The 17781-nt window shown below is 38.7% G+C and overlaps 1 protein-coding gene across 1 annotated transcript; it reads right to left on the bottom strand.

Moving 5' to 3' along the window:
- Positions 1 to 1521: 1521 nt before the first annotated feature.
- Positions 1522 to 3541, bottom strand: LOC128713603 (conserved oligomeric Golgi complex subunit 6). The gene is made up of 3 exons (XM_053808463.1): positions 3350 to 3541; positions 1832 to 3286; positions 1522 to 1752 (listed from the first exon to the last, which is right to left on the bottom strand). The coding sequence occupies exons 1-3, from the start codon at positions 3539 to 3541 to the stop codon at positions 1522 to 1524; spliced, it is 1878 nt and encodes a 625-aa protein (XP_053664438.1).
- Between the last annotated feature and the right edge of the window lie 14240 nt (positions 3542 to 17781).

Raw genomic sequence — 17781 nt, 5'->3', positions numbered from 1 at the left:
GCAGAGCAGCAAAGAGAACATTATTAATTCGATACTTGACTATACTGCGCCTTGCTTAATATTCCTTTCCAGTTTGTAAGGAAAATAACAAAACAAAAAAGATTCCTTGAAATAAGGTAGATTTGAACAGTACACGCATAGAATATGTCACCATTTATCTCAAATTTTATGGAATAAAACACATTAATGAATTTACACAGTCACGCACAGAGTTGTGTGCAACATAGACACTTAAAATGTCATCTGAAAATACAGTTATGTAGCTAAAATTAATCTTAACGTCTTTCCCACTCGTTACGACTGGTGAAACGGTCACGCAAAACCTACAACGGATCGGACATCGGACACGTCTCCTGATTTAATAATAACTAATTTCATATTCACCATACTTACTCACTTACTTATCCGGCGCTACAGCAGCTTCGCGGTTTTAGCCCAGAAACCTGGACTACCCTGTCCCGTTCTGTTTTGCCATGTGCCACCATCCGCCCAAAGGGTTGGGACTAGCCCATGTACACAAGCTTTGATATGCGGTGACACATGTTATCACTCTCCACAGCGAGGACGTGACGGAATAGTAGTTGAGTAGGAGAGCCTGTGGAACCTTCGAGAATGGAACCTACTCCATTACAGAGCATACCCAAATGATCTATAATGTCAGCGGCCGTATGCAGTCGAGGTAAGCGATAAACAAAATGTTAAACTTAAGTGAGTCTGTTTAGACACGATAACAAATAAACAATTAATTATAATATCTTTTCTCCGCTACCGATTGTTAGCTTTTTGTATATAACATTTTTATTACAATATTTACTATTTTTTAAGCGTAAAAATCCCGCCAAATGTACATATAGTTCTACTTCATTGCTCCTTATCCTTTTCTACTGACTCCTTATCTTCACCCCTTTATGTTCCTACCTCTTATATTTGTCTCATCCTGTCTGATTAAGAAATGTAATTAATTCAACAGGTATGACGAATTGTTTGACTTGAATCTTCCCTCTTCCGCCATTATCTGCTAATTTCTACTACATTATTATAACCATATCGAACACCCTCTACAAAAATTTAAATTTTTATCATTTCCTAGTTTTTAAACCATGCTATAGTCCAAAATTGTAGACATCGATTGGGTCACATCACTAATATCATCAGTTCAGATAACAAGAGATCATTTATGGAAGAGGTGAGAATGATTTTCCATTAAGATCAATCCAAAACCGAAAGAAAAACTTTTCACGTCACGCCATTATAATGCTTATTAGTTACTTATAACAGCATTACATTACTTAGAACTATATGAAGCAGTTATCGTTTATTTTAGGACGTTAGGCTTTCTGGAAGTGTTATTATTCGCTTAAAAGCGCTATTACTATATTAAATAAAGCGCTTTACGATATTAACCTTTTTTTACATAAAAATGTGAATTAAAACAGTTTCAAAAATCCCGGAAACGTTAAACCTTAAACGAATGACAGCTGCTGCATGCTAGTTATGAGAAGAGATGAGTTTAAGTTAAGCTTACCCACAAAGTAACTCCGCTACTTTTTCGGGTGTTTTAGGCAGAATCGTTTCGGGATCATTATACCCGTTCATGGGATCATTTATGCGTTCGTAGATTTGACGATAAATCGCGATGATCACGTTGAATGATCGCTTTTGGACCGTTGCCCGATGTGCACTGCTAATGAGCAGATTTACTTGCGGAACTAATAACATTTCGGGAGTTTGCAAAAATTGCTCAAATTTTGTCTAAAAGATAACAAAAACAAAGTCTTAGAATTGAATTGTTACAACCGTTCCATTTTTTGTACAATTTGTTTGCACTTACCATAAAAGTCTGGAGATGCCTGTGATCGATCTGTGCTGCATTTCCTTGGAGTACAGTGTAAATAGGGCCCAGATTGAGATTTGCCACAAGTGACGAAGCTTGCTCTGATGTCAGTGTGTCAATTTGGGCGTCCGATTGGGCACGCAGCCGTTCCAATCGCTCTTCCATGTACTCGTAAATCGAAATAACACTTTCTATTTGATATAACGAATTCAACAGATACACAGCCATGTCTGTTGTGGGTAGATGTGAGGCTGATTCTTGTACCGATTGTAACAATGGATCAATGACACAACCGACGATTTTCACAATGTCAGTTTGACTGCCGGCAACCATGCTTGCAACGGATAGTATTTCCTTTAACAGGTTCAGGAGTTGACCTACACTTTGCGACGGCACTAGGTCCATTTGTGGAGGCTCTAGGCCGATCCGGTTCTCGTTCGGACCTTGTAGTAACAGTTTTACTTGGATTTTTAAACTGCTTAGATACATCGTTTCAGATAACAGCTGCATATTAGCCATACACTGCTCCAGCTGGCCTCCTTTCACAATTCCATTTATCATGTTCTGGTAGAATTTGATTAAGTTGAAAATGGAGTATAGAACGATGGTATCTTTTTCTGTGTTGAGAATCGTTTCTACACGCACACGAAGTGGGTGATACACCCCATCTGATAGGTTAATCATTGCCGATTGAAGCTGTTCCGAAATTTCCTCCTTGTCACAGTTCCTTACCAGCATTTGAAGATTTTCCTTTTCAGGAGGCAGTATTTGATGAATGTATGCAAACATGTCACCAATATACCGTTTTGGGTCATGGGCTACCATTTCTATGGGTTTCGGATTTCCTCCGGGACCACAAACTGTAAGTGCGTCGATGAAATTTCGTACAACCACGCAACGACGCGCTGTGGAATATTCATCTATAACATACTTGAACAGCACCGGTCGCTCCTGCAGTCTTGCCATTGCTTCTACGATTAGTACACCCATTTCGTTGGATTCCACGTTTCTACAATGAGACTGTGTCCAACGGTACAGTCTTTCCAGTGCCGCTTCCTGATGTAATGTCATCTCTTCCATTATGTCCAGTGCCACTGTTTGGTAGCCGCTTTGCATAAGTGTTCGACAGTCGGCGTGAATTCCCTGTACACGATCCAGCACCTGGAAAAATTCCGCGGAAATCGGTGCGTCGCGCTTCGAACCGTATAACATCTGATGTTCGGTAACGGACAGTTGGAACCGTGATAAAAACCCACTGGCGATCTTTTGTTGAATTTGCAGTTTGGAATTTTCTTCCTGAAACGTGTTTGCCTGCTGAATAAGGTACTTCGTTTGTACTTCAGTGTTATGCAATTGCGATTTCATGTTTTCAACCGATTGATTCATAGAGATGATGTCATCACATATACCGTCCAACAATTCTTTTACTTCCTTAAACGCACTCAGAAAGTTCTGCAAGAACAATAGGGAATAGTTTATTAGAGCGATTTATCGGATTTATGTTTAGTAACTTACCTGATTAATTTCTAAGCTTCTTTTTTCGATTTGACTACGCAGGTTACGTCTCGATTGAAGAGTGTTTTCTTTGAAGAATGTTGATAAATCCGTAAGCGCATCCAGCGTTTCTCGATCAGTTTCAATACGAGATTCCATTACTTTGTTCAATCGTTGTTGAATATAGTCCTCTTTAGTGTCAGTTGGTTCCATTTTGATAAACTGCAATGATGAAGAGTAGGGTTTCGGAGATAAAAACAGTAATTTTGCCTTCGTGTCTTTCCAATGCACGGTTTTGTTTTAATGTTGTCGCTTTTGATCTGTCAAATACGGCCCAGACAACAAAATGGTTACAGGGTTACGATTCTACAGGGTTAATGATTTTATTGGCGTCGTCAGAGCTTTTTCCATAATCGACCCAAAAAGAATTTGACACAGATCGACCCTGAGTGAGGCAAATTTAGTTAAATTACCGTTACCGTTGTTACGTTAGTTTAATTAAAATTAAGAACGCGCTGCCTGACTGAGCTGGGTAAATGTTCACTCACACAACGACACAGCACACACTAGCTGCGAAGCTCGAATTTGTGTTTACTTTTTAAGAGGAAGAGCAAAGTGGGTAAAGTAATTAGGTGGGCTTATCCCTAACGATCTGACATTTGCACTTATAAAAATGAAACAACATTTGACACCGGTGGGTTCGATCGTTTATCAGTGCATGTGTGTGCTTCATATCGCTGTGTATCGTTGTATGAGTGAAAATTTGCGTCACAATCAAATTCTTTAACGTCAAAACATTATGGCGACCGGACCAAAGCTAAAGCCCACCTAGGTACTTCACCCACTTTGAGGAAGAGTGCAATATTGTTCGTGTTTATCACCATACCCTGGTTTTTGCAGCTTTGTTTGACAAGATTGTTGTTTTTTCGCTGATAAGCTTATATGTAACAAATGTAATATTTAACTGTTTTGAATTATTGCCAGAATGGGTAAATTAACAGCGCGCTGTCTTACTGGGCGGTTCCAAATGATGCGAATGATGCAGGGTCTATCTGAATTATTCAGTCTCTTGCTAATTCTGGTTCAATTGATTATGGAAAAAGCTACGACGCCACATAAACTCGTAAACCCTGTAAGCAAAATATTTTACATATTTGCGTTGCATGTTAAGAATCAAGCACGATTCCTCAGTAACAGCGTTGTTGTGCGCATATGTTCGAGTTTAGTTAAATAAGCTGCTTCGGTTAAAAATAAGCACTTACGTAAATAACTTGTTTAACATTTGAATTATTAGTTGCACATATGCTACCTGTGTATGATGAAAGTATAGTCATTATTTTTTTCGGACTTCGCGATGATTAAAGTTATGGTTCGGATATTTCGCGATGATTAAAGTTATGGTTTATGACTTGATATTTTTAATAATTTTAACATTTCCAACGACAGCAAGAAGACAAATAAATGAATTACACACTTAAAGGCATGATAAGAACTTTGTTACACGTCCGAATACACCCAGGATAAGTTTACCTTTCACTGTTTGGAGAAGGAAATGTCTTCAAACGAATGTGAATTGTATCTTAGATTAAGCTACCTTTAGTTATAAGGAATACGGCCTGCCCGTTCTTGTTGAATAAAAAAAAAGAACTTTGGTACAATAGAACGAGCCAACAACAACGCAAGAGACCAAAGAGAGTTTTTAAAAACGATTGTAGCAAGGGGAAATATCGCAAAGCTTTTGGAGAGGAAAATGAGAAAAGTATGCCAAGGAGAAAAATAAAGCTTTGGTCTGGATTTGGGTTTTCCCCACCGGTAATGTAAGGTAAACTCTCTATAATTTGCATTCTCTTTAGTGTTCCAAAAGTTGCGTAAGTATTCACGAATTGTAGCTGAAATGTATTGGAAGCTGAAATTGGAAGTAAATTCTTCCGGTTCGTAACAGGCAGACTCATCTGAATACTAGGTGGTATGTTGTTATAACAAAATGTCTTTCGTCTTATTAATTTCACAATAACAAGATACACTTATAAATAAGCAAACAGAAACTAGACAGATCCAAAACAAAGCTCGCATGAAGAAGAGCATTAAAAATTTCCTACTCTTCGCTTCGAATGGTATTCGGCTCTAAGCCACGAAATGCTCTCGGTTCATCTGGTCGGAATTTTTTTCTTTAAAAACCTCATCGTGAGTGTGTTGCTTTACTCGGATCAGAACGGATGGGTTTCTGCTCGTGTGTTGAGCTCATGTGTACGGTGCGTGCTTTTGTGTGAAATATTGCAGTAGCAACTACATGTAGTTTATCAATTCCAAAATTGTGCCCGATCGTGTTAGACGACACAGTTTAGATATACGTAACCTTAATGTTATTAAACGCCTGTTTTCGATTTAAAATGTTCTAAGTGTTCAAGTGTTCCGCAGTGATAATATACTGAGGCGATAGTTGTAATAACTAAAAATATGAAATGTGTACTGAAATGTCTAAAATGTTCAATGAGTGACGTAGGAATTTAAGCGGGAATAATTGATAGAATCGTATGCTGGATTGATTACTTGTTAACCTATGTAAAGCTATAATAGGACTACACGCGCTCTGATTCCTACTAGATTTATTTTTCTAACGATAATTGCAAGCTCCCTGTTCCATAAACCGGCCAAGAGCACTTGGCCGGCTGGAGTAATAAGTCAGAGCATTCACACGTGCGATACTCTCCGGCATACTTTGCATTTACACAGAGTCAGCCAATCTATCTGGCACATACCCCGCTACTGCTGTGTAGAAACATAAATACGCTGCGAGAGGTGTGCAGGATTCTAGAACACCTGGCCGATTTGATCAATTCGTTTTGTGTCTCTAAGATCTCACACATACTACGATGGTATAGTGATGCTAAAGGTAGTGCAATTGTCATGACGCTACAAATGTGCCGCCGGCGGTTCTATTCGTACTTTAAAAAATGTTATTTTCCTTAACCTAAAAAGTGTGGTTTTATATCTGCAATAATCGCCTACATCCTACCATCGTGTTTTCCTTCTTAATTGGAAGAGGTTGTGCAAAAGTACTCCACCTAATGGTTCCACATCTGCATGTATAATGTTACACCGAAATCGAAAACGAACAAGTTTGTTTGCATTATTGGTAGACAAACTTGTAATCGAACGATGTAATTTCATTCGACATCATAGAAATGAATGATAGGTAGACACCGGGTCGGAATTCCCACTTCTCTTGCAAACATGATAATTAAAGCAATATCTTGCAGATGGGCGGAGTGTGGCGATACTGAGGATCATGACAAGTGACATTAACCAAAGAAAAGTAATGATACAACCCGGGCGGACCGTTGGTGTGTGGAAAGTCTGGATATAAAGATAGATGGTGTACAAGTTCGAAACTGTACATAAAAAATGTACAGGCGGATAAACAAAATGTGTGCTAATGTACGTGTTTGTTCTCGCGTTTGGTACTGATTACGCTTCAAAAGAAGTAAACAAATAAACCTAGTGGTGTCAAATATGTGTTGGGATTTTTGACCTTCTCTAAATCACTAGTGATGCTGTAGGAAGGTTGATTCAGGTAGTCAAAACACATTCGTACAGATGAAGTAAAAACAAGAAAAACATGTGAGTGGAGAAAAATCGAACTGTGATGTCATGACAACGTACTGCAAACGTTCACTGCTAGAAGTCATGGTTTCATTCTGGTGAAAAAGCTAGACAGGTTTCGTTTTGCCGACTTGTGCTTGTGTGTTTTGATTCGAATTTTCGTGGTTCGCGGTACCAGACATCTGGCATTTTGCATTCCTATTACAAGAAAATATTTGTTCAGTGTTAATGTTTACGATCTCTAGTTCACTTTATCTACATGGCTGTTTGAACGTCTTTCTTTCTGACATCATTTTTTATTTGTTGTTGTAGTAAGATTTATTTTTTTATTCATCGTTTGATTTGCTGGTTTAATCGCATGTTTCGAATAAACGATCGGTGCGGACGATTAAATAGAGGATACCCAAAATTTTGGTGGACAGAACTTACTTCAATAGTTCGCTTTGCTTATTAACAGAGCAAGGAATTTTTACTCAATCTTCAATCTTCAACCTTCCCATGGCTCAGTCTCTGTAAGCCGTCCATCAAGATTTATTCTTGCTCTTGTTTCCTAAAATTCCTACCGAATAGTCAGTAAATAGTCAGTCGTCCAGTGTTGATTCTATCCTTTCTCTGTTACTAATTTGGGAGTTATATCCCGCCAAGGGTTTGAGTCATTCGCAAATAGTAAGCCAATTAATACGGGGTACTATTTAACGAAGCTAATAAATGTATCGATATTTTTCACTTTGGAAGAGGAATTGATTCGTTGTACATCAAAATCGTAAAATATAATAAGCGGTATACACATCAGTATATTCATCCATTGATATTCTGTTGAAGCCTTTGTTGAAACTTTTTTTTCTTGATTCTACTGACCATCGTTAGACGATTTTTTCATCTGATTTTCTAGCGGTAAATAGTTGTTTTATTTTCGTTGGAATGTCCTTGTAGGTTGTGTGGTTAGCCTTTAATGAGTACGCGTTTCGGTTTTAGGTATGTTTCCTAAAATTTTATTTTGCTTCCACCATCATCAGGAATCCTTGTTTTTTGCTTCAATAATGTTAATACAAGCAATGTTGGTTAATACAGTTGTTGCAGTTGCTAATAGTGGACTGAAATTCATTAACAAAAATCCTACTAAAAATTCAATGTGACAAAAACACTATTTCTTTTACGTTAACACTATGTGTAAGCCGAAGCTGCTATAATCCGCGCTTATACGATACGCTTATGCGATAAACCTTTTGGTTTGGATGTCATTAAAAAATTAACACCGTCTTTGCACAGTGATTCCAAAACATTTCCGCACCACATTATTTTGTAAAGAATTGATTGCAAGATTTAATATGTCTAAAAACGAACGACAGAAATTGAAGTGGAATTGGCAATATTAAATCGGTCAATAATCATCATTAGCATCACCATCGCCGTTTGGAACGTTTTCACCGTATTTTATTTACGGAATGGAAATCAATAAAATCCGAAAAAAGCTGTATAAGAGCCTCATACAACGAGAAAAAGTCATCCAGTAGAAGGTTATAATAGAATAAGCAGAAGAAGGCATAATTAATCGCCCGCCAAGACTATGTGCGTGGGGACTGAACAATTATCACCCCAAACCTACTCACGGTCATGATGTCGCACAGAATAGTACTTTTTTTTAATTGTAAATCGATTTTCCTGTCTTATGTTTCTGTGAGTGTGTGCGTGTTATATATTTGATTTTTGGAACTCTAGTTTGTCGACTTAATGAGCAAGTTCTCAAGCAGTGGAAGATTCTTGGGAACCCCAGTAGTATCCTTGCGACCACTCCCGTTTTACGGCTGAGCTCAAATCTACGGACATGAAGATTCATGTTTTATCAGACGTGCTACAGTCGGAGACGATGACGACTACGACGTCTCCGATCGGTGTGAAGAATTTCCCTCGTGGAACAATCTATTTTTGGAACGCTACAGCCGGTACCAAAGCCCCTCCTAAGGTTTATTCTTCTATTACCGGTAAAAAGGATGTTCCCATGTGCACTTGGATAGAAAATTACAGCAAAGAGATGAACATGTCTTGTCGAAACCCGTAACGACTTAACGGTTTTACTATTTCTATTACTTCTTTCACCTTGTACAAACTAAAGCATTGTTTTGTTTTTATTGTTTTCTTTAAACTAGCTTGTAGGACACATAACATTTGGCAAAGAAAGTTTTGATGTAGTTCGAATCAAGGACGAAGCACCGGAACGATGTAATTACGGAAGCAAATGGGAATCTATCTCGGAGCATACTGTGTTGGATGTCTCCCAAAAACAAAACGGTGGAAGGATTTTTTTGCGAGCGCAGATACACTATTATAGCGGACTGTTATGTATAATCCACGAATAATATTCGTATCTTTAATTTCCGCGTATGTCGATTCCTGGTGCAATATCGCTTATACTTTATAGTTACAGAGTCGACTCTCTTCTCTATTCTTTTTCTGAAGCATTCCATGCGATTTTTTGAAGAAATCATTAATTAATCATTATCATTAAATCATTAATAAAAATGAAAAACAAATGTTTTAAATAACAAAGGAAGGCATTTTCAACCAATTATCTACTCTTTGCTTAAATTTTGAACTACGATAAGTATAAGTGCTCGTATAAGCTAACTCAGCTGTCAAATTAAAAAAAAAAGCGCGTATCTGAATCTGCGTGTAAGAGGAACCATGTATCTCAGGGACTGCTTGTACATAAAAGTGCCTATTCCGATCTAATTTGTAAGATATGCGAGCGTGGACCAAGTTTTCTGATATTTTCCAGCTAGGTTAAAGTAATTTTTGCATCTGTTGGTAAAAATTAGCAAGAGTGCGACCTGTGCGCCGTTTGAGAAGCAAAATAAAAACTCTTTCGTATTTTTAACATTACTTCCCAGGACAGAAAAATATCTCAGTGGTACTATAAACCATTCGCTAAACACTGTTTTGCAGCGATAAGAACCAAACTTTGTGTGACATGATTTCTCATAGGAAGGACACCAAAGGAAGGACAAAAGGTCAAGTGTTGACCCCATGCAAGTGTCGCTTGGGATGATCTTTATTAAGATAAACAATTGTTTGAAAATATTGGAATGTTTGTAAAATGTTCAACATGTTGGAGGCATTGTAGGCAAAGTGTGTCGTTTGAAATGAATTTCACCAAAAATTATTAAACAAAAATAGCATTCAATTGATTCAAACCTGCACAGAGACTTCAATCGTCTTAAGACAACACAAGACTTACGTTGTTCAGGTGTTTGGTTAGACTTTTCCTTGGTAGAATAAAAGTTGTAAATAACCAGCTTTCGTTCGTGGTTAAACCTAAAGGTTAATAGTATATCGATATAGTGGAATAATGACACAACAACATCACAAAGGAAAGCAAAGGTGGCAACATTTGAATGTCATTTGCAATTAAATGCCGGTATTGCTAGTATGGAGCGATTATGCAAATATTGCATGTGTCCTGTAAGCCGAGCTGGCGACGAAACACCTGAATCGTGTCCACGGGTAGTTCAACGTATGAATTCATGCATACTTCAGGAAGGAACCCCTTGGTTGAAATTCACTGCGTCAGGTACCAGAATCATTCAGCGGAATCGGAAGATACGGATATGCAAAGAAGTTTTAGGCGTGGGGTCTACTTTGGGTGAATAATTAAAAACGCCGCCAGGTTGTTTGTGTATGTTTCGTATCGGGACCAAGCGACATCGTGTGGTATAATACCTTCCCAAGTAACGGTATCCGCCAAACCACAATACGGAAATATACGCACGTTGCAGTATTAAGCGAAACCACATAGAGCAGTGCTAGGGACGGTTGTATAAAGGGAGTCAGCTGTTTCGAAAGGAAGGAATCCTTCTAGGGTTTTTTCCTTCAGTAATCAAATATTTGCTGTTGAGAAACTTCTCACGTCCGGAACGCGGCGGATGTAATCGGCATGAAGAAGTGGAGTGATTTCTTCAGAATTTTCATTGTGCTCAACGGTTTTCAACGTATTGTTCCGTGTGTAATGTATGTATGGATGTATTGGATAAAGATTAACACTATGCCAGCAATTGATTTGAGGAATGTTTCTGAAAAGGATCTTTCTATAACCTAGATTTAGTTTATGTGTATGTGCGTGTATGCTCAACAACCATGTGTCAGTCGATCAGCGAGAGTTTCCGTAATGACCGTCCATCATCAAAAACGTCATTTTCACCGTGTTGTGAACCAGTGTGATGTGTATCATAAGTCCAACCCGCCGGAGGCAGAGTGGTTCAAAGTGCATGCAAAAATGAAAAGTAACCGTGAAAATAGAATTAAGTGAGCAAAGTTAGGTTTGTTGAAATAGTTATGAAGAAAATGCTTCTGGTACTAAGTGCTTTATATTAAGAATCGGCGCCGGTGGTGTAAGAGTTGTGCAAGAAAGTGATATCCAAAAGTGGGTCGACATCGTTCGAACATTGAATTCGGTGAAGTTAACGGTTGGGTAGATTTTTCATCTATAGCCAGACCTACCAGCACCAGTAAGTGAAAGTTGAAAGAAAACTAGTAGCAAATAGTTTTGTGGTTGTGTAGATTACGGGCCCCTTGATCGCTTTCTTAAGACGCTACCAAAATAGCCGACAAAGTGTGGCAGCGGATTCGATCCCCCCGGCCACGACGGGCTGCGGGGGGATATGTTATCCCACGTCCGGATGTGCCTCGCACAAGTACCAGCATAATGGAAGAAACCATCATCGAGGTGGTGGACCGGGATAGCTTGCAGCAGTCGCGTATGGCTCTGCCACCGCGCTACCGCTTCCGAGATCTACTGCTCGGCGATTTCGCTTTCAACGACGACGGAGAAAGGTAAGTTCGCACATTGCTTGCTTGTTTTCCCTCTGCGGTACGTCCTCCAGCTCCTCTGTTCTGACGAATCGATGCGAGGGCGAAATAAGGGAGTAGGTTTTGTGAAGTGGTTAGACTCACTTTCAAACCAAACAATGCATTTACTTGGACATTAAGTGATGTAACTCAACTGAGACGAGTAAAAGCATTCCCTTGTTAAATGCACCCTGACTAAAGGTTGTCCGGACGCACCCTGACTAAAGGATGTGTCGAATTGGTGGATTGCTCGTGGGGTTGGGTTTTCTTGTAAATGACAGAAGATAGGTGAATGCAGATTGCATTAGCTCGGACAATCTGTATAATTCTTACTTCACGGTAGAGTACACTGTATGTATCACCAACGGCGTTGCGAAGAGAAGAATGAGATGATTTGTGTTGCTGAAATATGCTAGTAGAAGTTGGAACGCTTTTATTATTATTATTTTTTTTTTATTAATTTTTAGCTTTCAGAAGTGAAAATTTCCCTGCGTCGTTTCGAGAGGGTGTTGAATGTGCTGTAAATCTCATGAAAGCTGAAAGTAAGAAGCAAAATGTTTTATCGGGAGATTTCTGATGTGAAGTTCTTTATTTTCGTTAAAACGGCCTGGCCGTATGGACTTATTTTTACCACTTAGCCGAACAGTCAGTCCTTGCTAAGGGGGATTGGTTCGGATGGGATGTTGCTCCGGTACGTTCGTGTGAAAAATTTTTTCCATGTCCACTTTAAGCTTTAAGTGCACAAAAACTAAGAACGTCAATCTGGATTGATGGATTCGAAAAGAATCAGTGGCCTTCATAGCCGGTTTGGTGGATCTGTATACCAAGCCAACCCATCTTTTTTTATTTTTTTCTATTAATGTGGATCGATTGTTTTTGCGCCATGGTGGGAAGTCCTTTTTTGGGGAAGGCTAAATGTTCTCATCAGGAGTCAACCTGGTGAGTGTGATGCATCGATACATGCGGCGGTACGAAACGGCGGTACGTGTGATAAAACTAATGTAGGCCAAATGAAAAATCGATGAAGAACCGCGATGAACCAAGACACAAGAAAAAAGAGCGATGTGCAGTGCGGGGGTGTGAAATGAGGGGTTGCATTCGATAAGGAGTAAAAAAAAGCAGGAGTATGCCGGACACATTAAAGCAAATTGTTGATAATTTGAGGTTAGCATGGCACGGTTTTGCTGTCGATACCCCTCGTTAGTCTTTATGTGTAGCGAACGATCGATACTGGATCGAACATGAGGTCTATGGTCGACGATTTTGGATGCTCTTTCGAGCGCAATACAATATTATGTTGTCGGTCCAATAGAAAAGCATCTGACAGCTCCGTGAATCGATTAGGTGTCAGTTGAATGGACACCCCTCCGTTACAAAGCAAATCCCGGTCTAAATAATTATTATGACGTGACAGATAGTATATTTGCCGCCTCAGGTTAGTTAGAATAATTCGCGCAATGTACAGAACATTGTTTCGGTTTGCTTAGGATACAGTAGGGATGAGTTTTTTCATGTGATATGACGCCGCTTCATTTATTCATCATGCAAATCATTTTGCCAGTTGGTTGCTCTTTCCTCGGGGGTGCACTTTTTATTGCATGACTTTGCTACGGTGGGCTGAAGTTACAAGTATATTTCTTGAGAATACATACAAAAAAAAAAAATGCTAACGAAGATAATAGCAGGGATGTTTTATGTGGAGTGCAATTGGGTGGAGTACAGAATATCGAATGTAATATAGACAAAAAAATGCGTCTAGTCTTTTTTCCCGAGAGTTTCCATTTGGGGTGAAGTCATGCATACTAAACTTATTCAGTTCTGTTTGGTTACAAGATGTTTTTGGTTACAAGATGTACAAGAAGATGAAGATGTCCTGTATTGGTATACACGACGGTAGCCTGAGGTCACACGTGTATTTCTTGAGGTTACATACACAAAAAAGCTAACAAACACAAAACAACAAACACAAAAGCTTCACTTTAGCAATACATCTTTTGAACTTAAACAAAGCACGTCATAGCAAGCAAAATAGCCGAAATGAGACGTAAAATTGAAATTGAATTGGATTTCTTATACCCCATGATTTTTTATTGTTCCGCTTTTTGCTTTCTTTTTTTACTCTACTACCTTGTCCAAATTATACTAGCAAAAGAATGGTTTTTTTCCATTTCCGCTAACTTGGATCGATGTCAAATCAATTTCGTTAAATATTTAAGCGCGAATGTGTGTGATGCGGTTAATTTAAAAAAAGGTTCAAAAAACAAATAGTAAAGGTTCTGTGACAATAAAAATGGTAAAATTTTATTCGCCAAGTTTGGTTCTTATGCGTCCCTTTTTACCAACTTTCCAAAAGTAAAATTGATTTTTTTTTTATGAAGCTTAGATATAGCGAATTAGGATTTGCCATTTACAGCACGATTATTTCTCTAGTATTTCTGCAGATGGATCGTTTCCGCCGCTCAAACTCGCATAATTCTGCCATATGTTACAAGCTGCTACGGTATGTGGCAGGCAAGATTTACAATCAGAAAAACTTTCTTATGCTTTGTCGAAGCTATTGCGCAAAATTTGTTTCTTCGGCCGTGCCGATATAGCGCATTGAGGATGTTTTGCAATCTTTCGTACTTCTTATTCACGGATAATGTTTGCCATAAAAATCGATTGCTTTTAGACGTGCACACGTGGAAATTGAAACGTGTCTCGAGGCTCAATCGTCTTCGATACTTTTTGTACGTCGTCGAAAGCGATTGAATTATTCACAACCCTCTCTGCTCGGAAAGTTCGCGGCATTCAGTTGAAACAATTGAACTTGAAGGCAACTGACCCTGATCATTGACCATTTGCCAGACATCCAAACAAAGGAACAACGAAGAATTCGCGAGCTTGAAACTCGCGTAGGACGCGCAAACCAGGAGGTAGCATTTTTATCGAAGGGCATCTTCCGAAACAACGATGCCAATGAAACTTTTTTATTCACAACTCCGGTTCTTCTGTCGTCAATGTATACAATCTGAACAGAGTTGTAATAAACCTTTTGCGTACCGTAAAGGATCTTATGGTAACTTTTGAAAGCAAACTAACGTTGTACTGTTCGCTTGTAAGACCTATTGTAGAATATTGCATTGTTGTTTGATGTCCTAGCTGCATCGATTGATGGCATGGAAAGGGTTCAGCGTTCATTCAGTTGGTAAAGAATCAATAAAATGCTATGCTGCCTTGATAATTTACCTGATTATGACCAAATGTCGGTCGCAAAACTAATTGCCGCTTAATCTTGTCCCCAGGATGATTCAACAGTTGCGTATTGCAGTTGCCAAAATATTTCCTCAGGCGGAAAGCTCATTTTCCGTGGCTATAAAATGCCGACCCACCTAATAGAAACCAGATTCTTTAAACTGTCACAGGACAAGCAGCATGGGTTTGTTAGCCAAGGAACAGAACAGAACAGATACTCGAGATTGGGACCACTGATTGAGGAATTAATTATATGCTTTTTACGTGCTCGACGATAAAGCGTTTAGCCGACAATCAATCTTAATTCGAAGAAGTTCCATGTTTGGAGCAACGTGTTAAATTTTGACTTGGGTTTGGTCGTGAAGGTACAGTCTTCCGACCGTTAATCAACCTCTGATATTGGATTATTAGGTACAGCGAAAGGTTGTTTAATATCGCAAAGGGTTACAGGTTCTGGGCTGTACGATGACACGCTCGATAATTAATATTTGTTTCACTTTTCCATCAATTGTCCACGACACTGCTGCACTAAGGAGTCGTATATTATTCAATTAAATATTAGGCAACATTCATCATGATTCTTGGCTAGCGGACGGAATGGGTTGGTTGACGAGCCATTGCTGAACGGATTAAGATGTAAGATGTTTCCAGAGCAGGTTAACTGAATAATAAGGGTACACAAGAAAACGGGAGGGAGAGTTATGGAGCTGATGTGGAATAAAGATGATAAATGATGTATGTCCTAAAAGCCGACTAGCTGATGTCTGTGCGGTGTTGTATTACTTTTAGGCAACATTGACGAGAGAAGAGGAACGAAAAAGGAAGAAATTCACGACAAACATATCATGAAGTTAACACGCAAAACGTCGGTTGAGTTGAGTTAATAATCCTCCACAGATTACCGGTGTAGCTCCAAGTCGTTCCAAGAAATTACTATCAAGGGATTGATAGGGTCTGGTAGAATACCATGGCAAATATTTGGTAAACCGAAAAGTGAGCATCAGAGCCTTATTAAAACCACTTCGAAAACAGCCTCCAGGGATACCGTTTGCGGATTGCTATTTTTTATTAATGAACTTTCCACGTGATGAAGACAAGAACTGACAAGGTGATTGCATTTTATGTACTACACCACCGTATGCCAGAATGTAAAATTTGAACCCAGATTTTAATATCTGAGCGAGTTCTGAGTTATGGCATTTCAATATGGACTTCTTTCTTTTCTTTTTTACATTCGTTATATTGCACTTCTAACGGTAGTACACATTTTTATACATTTTATTTTCTACATTGAATTTGTTGCAATCTGCATGATTACCATTTTGTGCTTGGTAATACTCATTAGTGCCACAAAACTGATTGCGTCTTCCAATGTCAGTAGTTGTGTGAGTAATAAGAAAACATTTGCATAAATCGCACACTCTTGAAGCATGCAGGACTGTTTGGGAGTTTGTTAGTATGGCACAATTAACATCATGAAAGAAAGCACTCAATTTAGCGTTTCTCTTTATGCAAATTGCTTTCCATCTGCTCTAAAAGAAGGCGCCACACCTATTTGGCACGTCACAAGGCAGCTTGTTGAAAACAAATAGAACGATTATAAGCCAACCTAATGTTTTTGTTGGAAGCTTCGCTAGCAATACCTAATGTCTTCACTAGCAGTCCCTAATGTCTTCACAAGCAGTAATGGTTTGAAGGTGAAAATAGTATCTTTGTGCTTTGAATTGTCCCGCATGAGAAGTATTGTTCACTTCCAAAATTGTGTCAAAATGGGGTAAAGATGCACAACAAAAAGAGCATCTACTACTCACTTCTTCGAAAAAGGAACAAACAGTGTTCAGCTTTAAACTCGCACATTGTGTACGGTTTGTTAGTGCTTTAACGGCCATCTGCTTTCGTTTTGGGAGCTTTTACCAATTGTTTTCCCCTGTATCATTCACTTGCTTCGTAATGGACGGTTTTCATCGCCGGAGAATGTCGCTCAAGTACGTTAATGGCTAAAGTGTTGGGATTTGAATTCAGGTTACTGCATCGTAAAAGGTTCTGCTGCGAACCATATGGTTTGATGTGACTTAAGGGAAAATTCTTGTATTACTTAGTGTTGGTTCTACGAACGGAAGTCAATGAAACATAAAGTTAATGTAGGCAGCTTGCCATGCTAGTTGTTTAACCGCAAATATTCCTTAAAGCCTCGTATGTGGCAAGCCTCGAACATGTGCCAGTAGCGTAAATAGAGAATAAAAAAAAATCCTTTCAAACAAAGGCAAAGGCAATGTAGGTTTTGATGTGGTAAAGAATAGGTAATTATGGTATCTTTCATGATGTGGCCCAGTGATATAATGGTTTCCCACGGCCAGAGAGGTACCGGTTGACTAGCAAATTGTGTCTCAGTGAAATCACTATCATTTGTGAAACGTACAAGAAGACATATGAACATACAAACATGCAATAATAGAAGGGAAAATAATTCAGGTGAAGACAACATTAGAAATATTTGTGAAACAAAGCTTTCCACATTGAGTTTTTATGATGACGTGCTGGTATACCATTGACTCTCATATTGTTGTCCAACACAACAACGACTACATTTCATATATTCCACATACAAAGATAGGAATACTGCATTAAATCACCATTTTTTTAAAATAACAAAAAAGGTGAATGTAAAACATTCAGATTAAATTTCTTGCCCCCTACATAACCTACATAACACCCCAACTTGTCCAAGACAACAAAGCATATGCTCGATATGTTTTGTAAAGAAAGAAATACTA

This window comes from Anopheles marshallii, chromosome 3 (genome assembly GCF_943734725.1).
Source record: "Anopheles marshallii chromosome 3, idAnoMarsDA_429_01, whole genome shotgun sequence".
NCBI lineage: Eukaryota > Metazoa > Arthropoda > Insecta > Diptera > Culicidae > Anopheles > Anopheles marshallii.
Note: the sequence above shows the minus strand (reverse complement) of the source record. Positions and strands in the feature narration are given on the sequence as shown.

Excerpts from the sequence above, each read along its gene's own strand:
- LOC128713603 (XM_053808463.1), bottom strand. The coding sequence starts at position 3,541 with ATGGAACCAACTGACACTAAAGAGGACTATATTCAACAACGATTGAAC. Across the intron at positions 3,287-3,349 it reads GAAGCTTAGAAATTAATCAG|AACTTTCTGAGTGCGTTTAA; the intron begins GTAAGTTACTAA and ends TTGTTCTTGCAG. Across the intron at positions 1,753-1,831 it reads GGCATCTCCAGACTTTTATG|ACAAAATTTGAGCAATTTTT; the intron begins GTAAGTGCAAAC and ends GTTATCTTTTAG.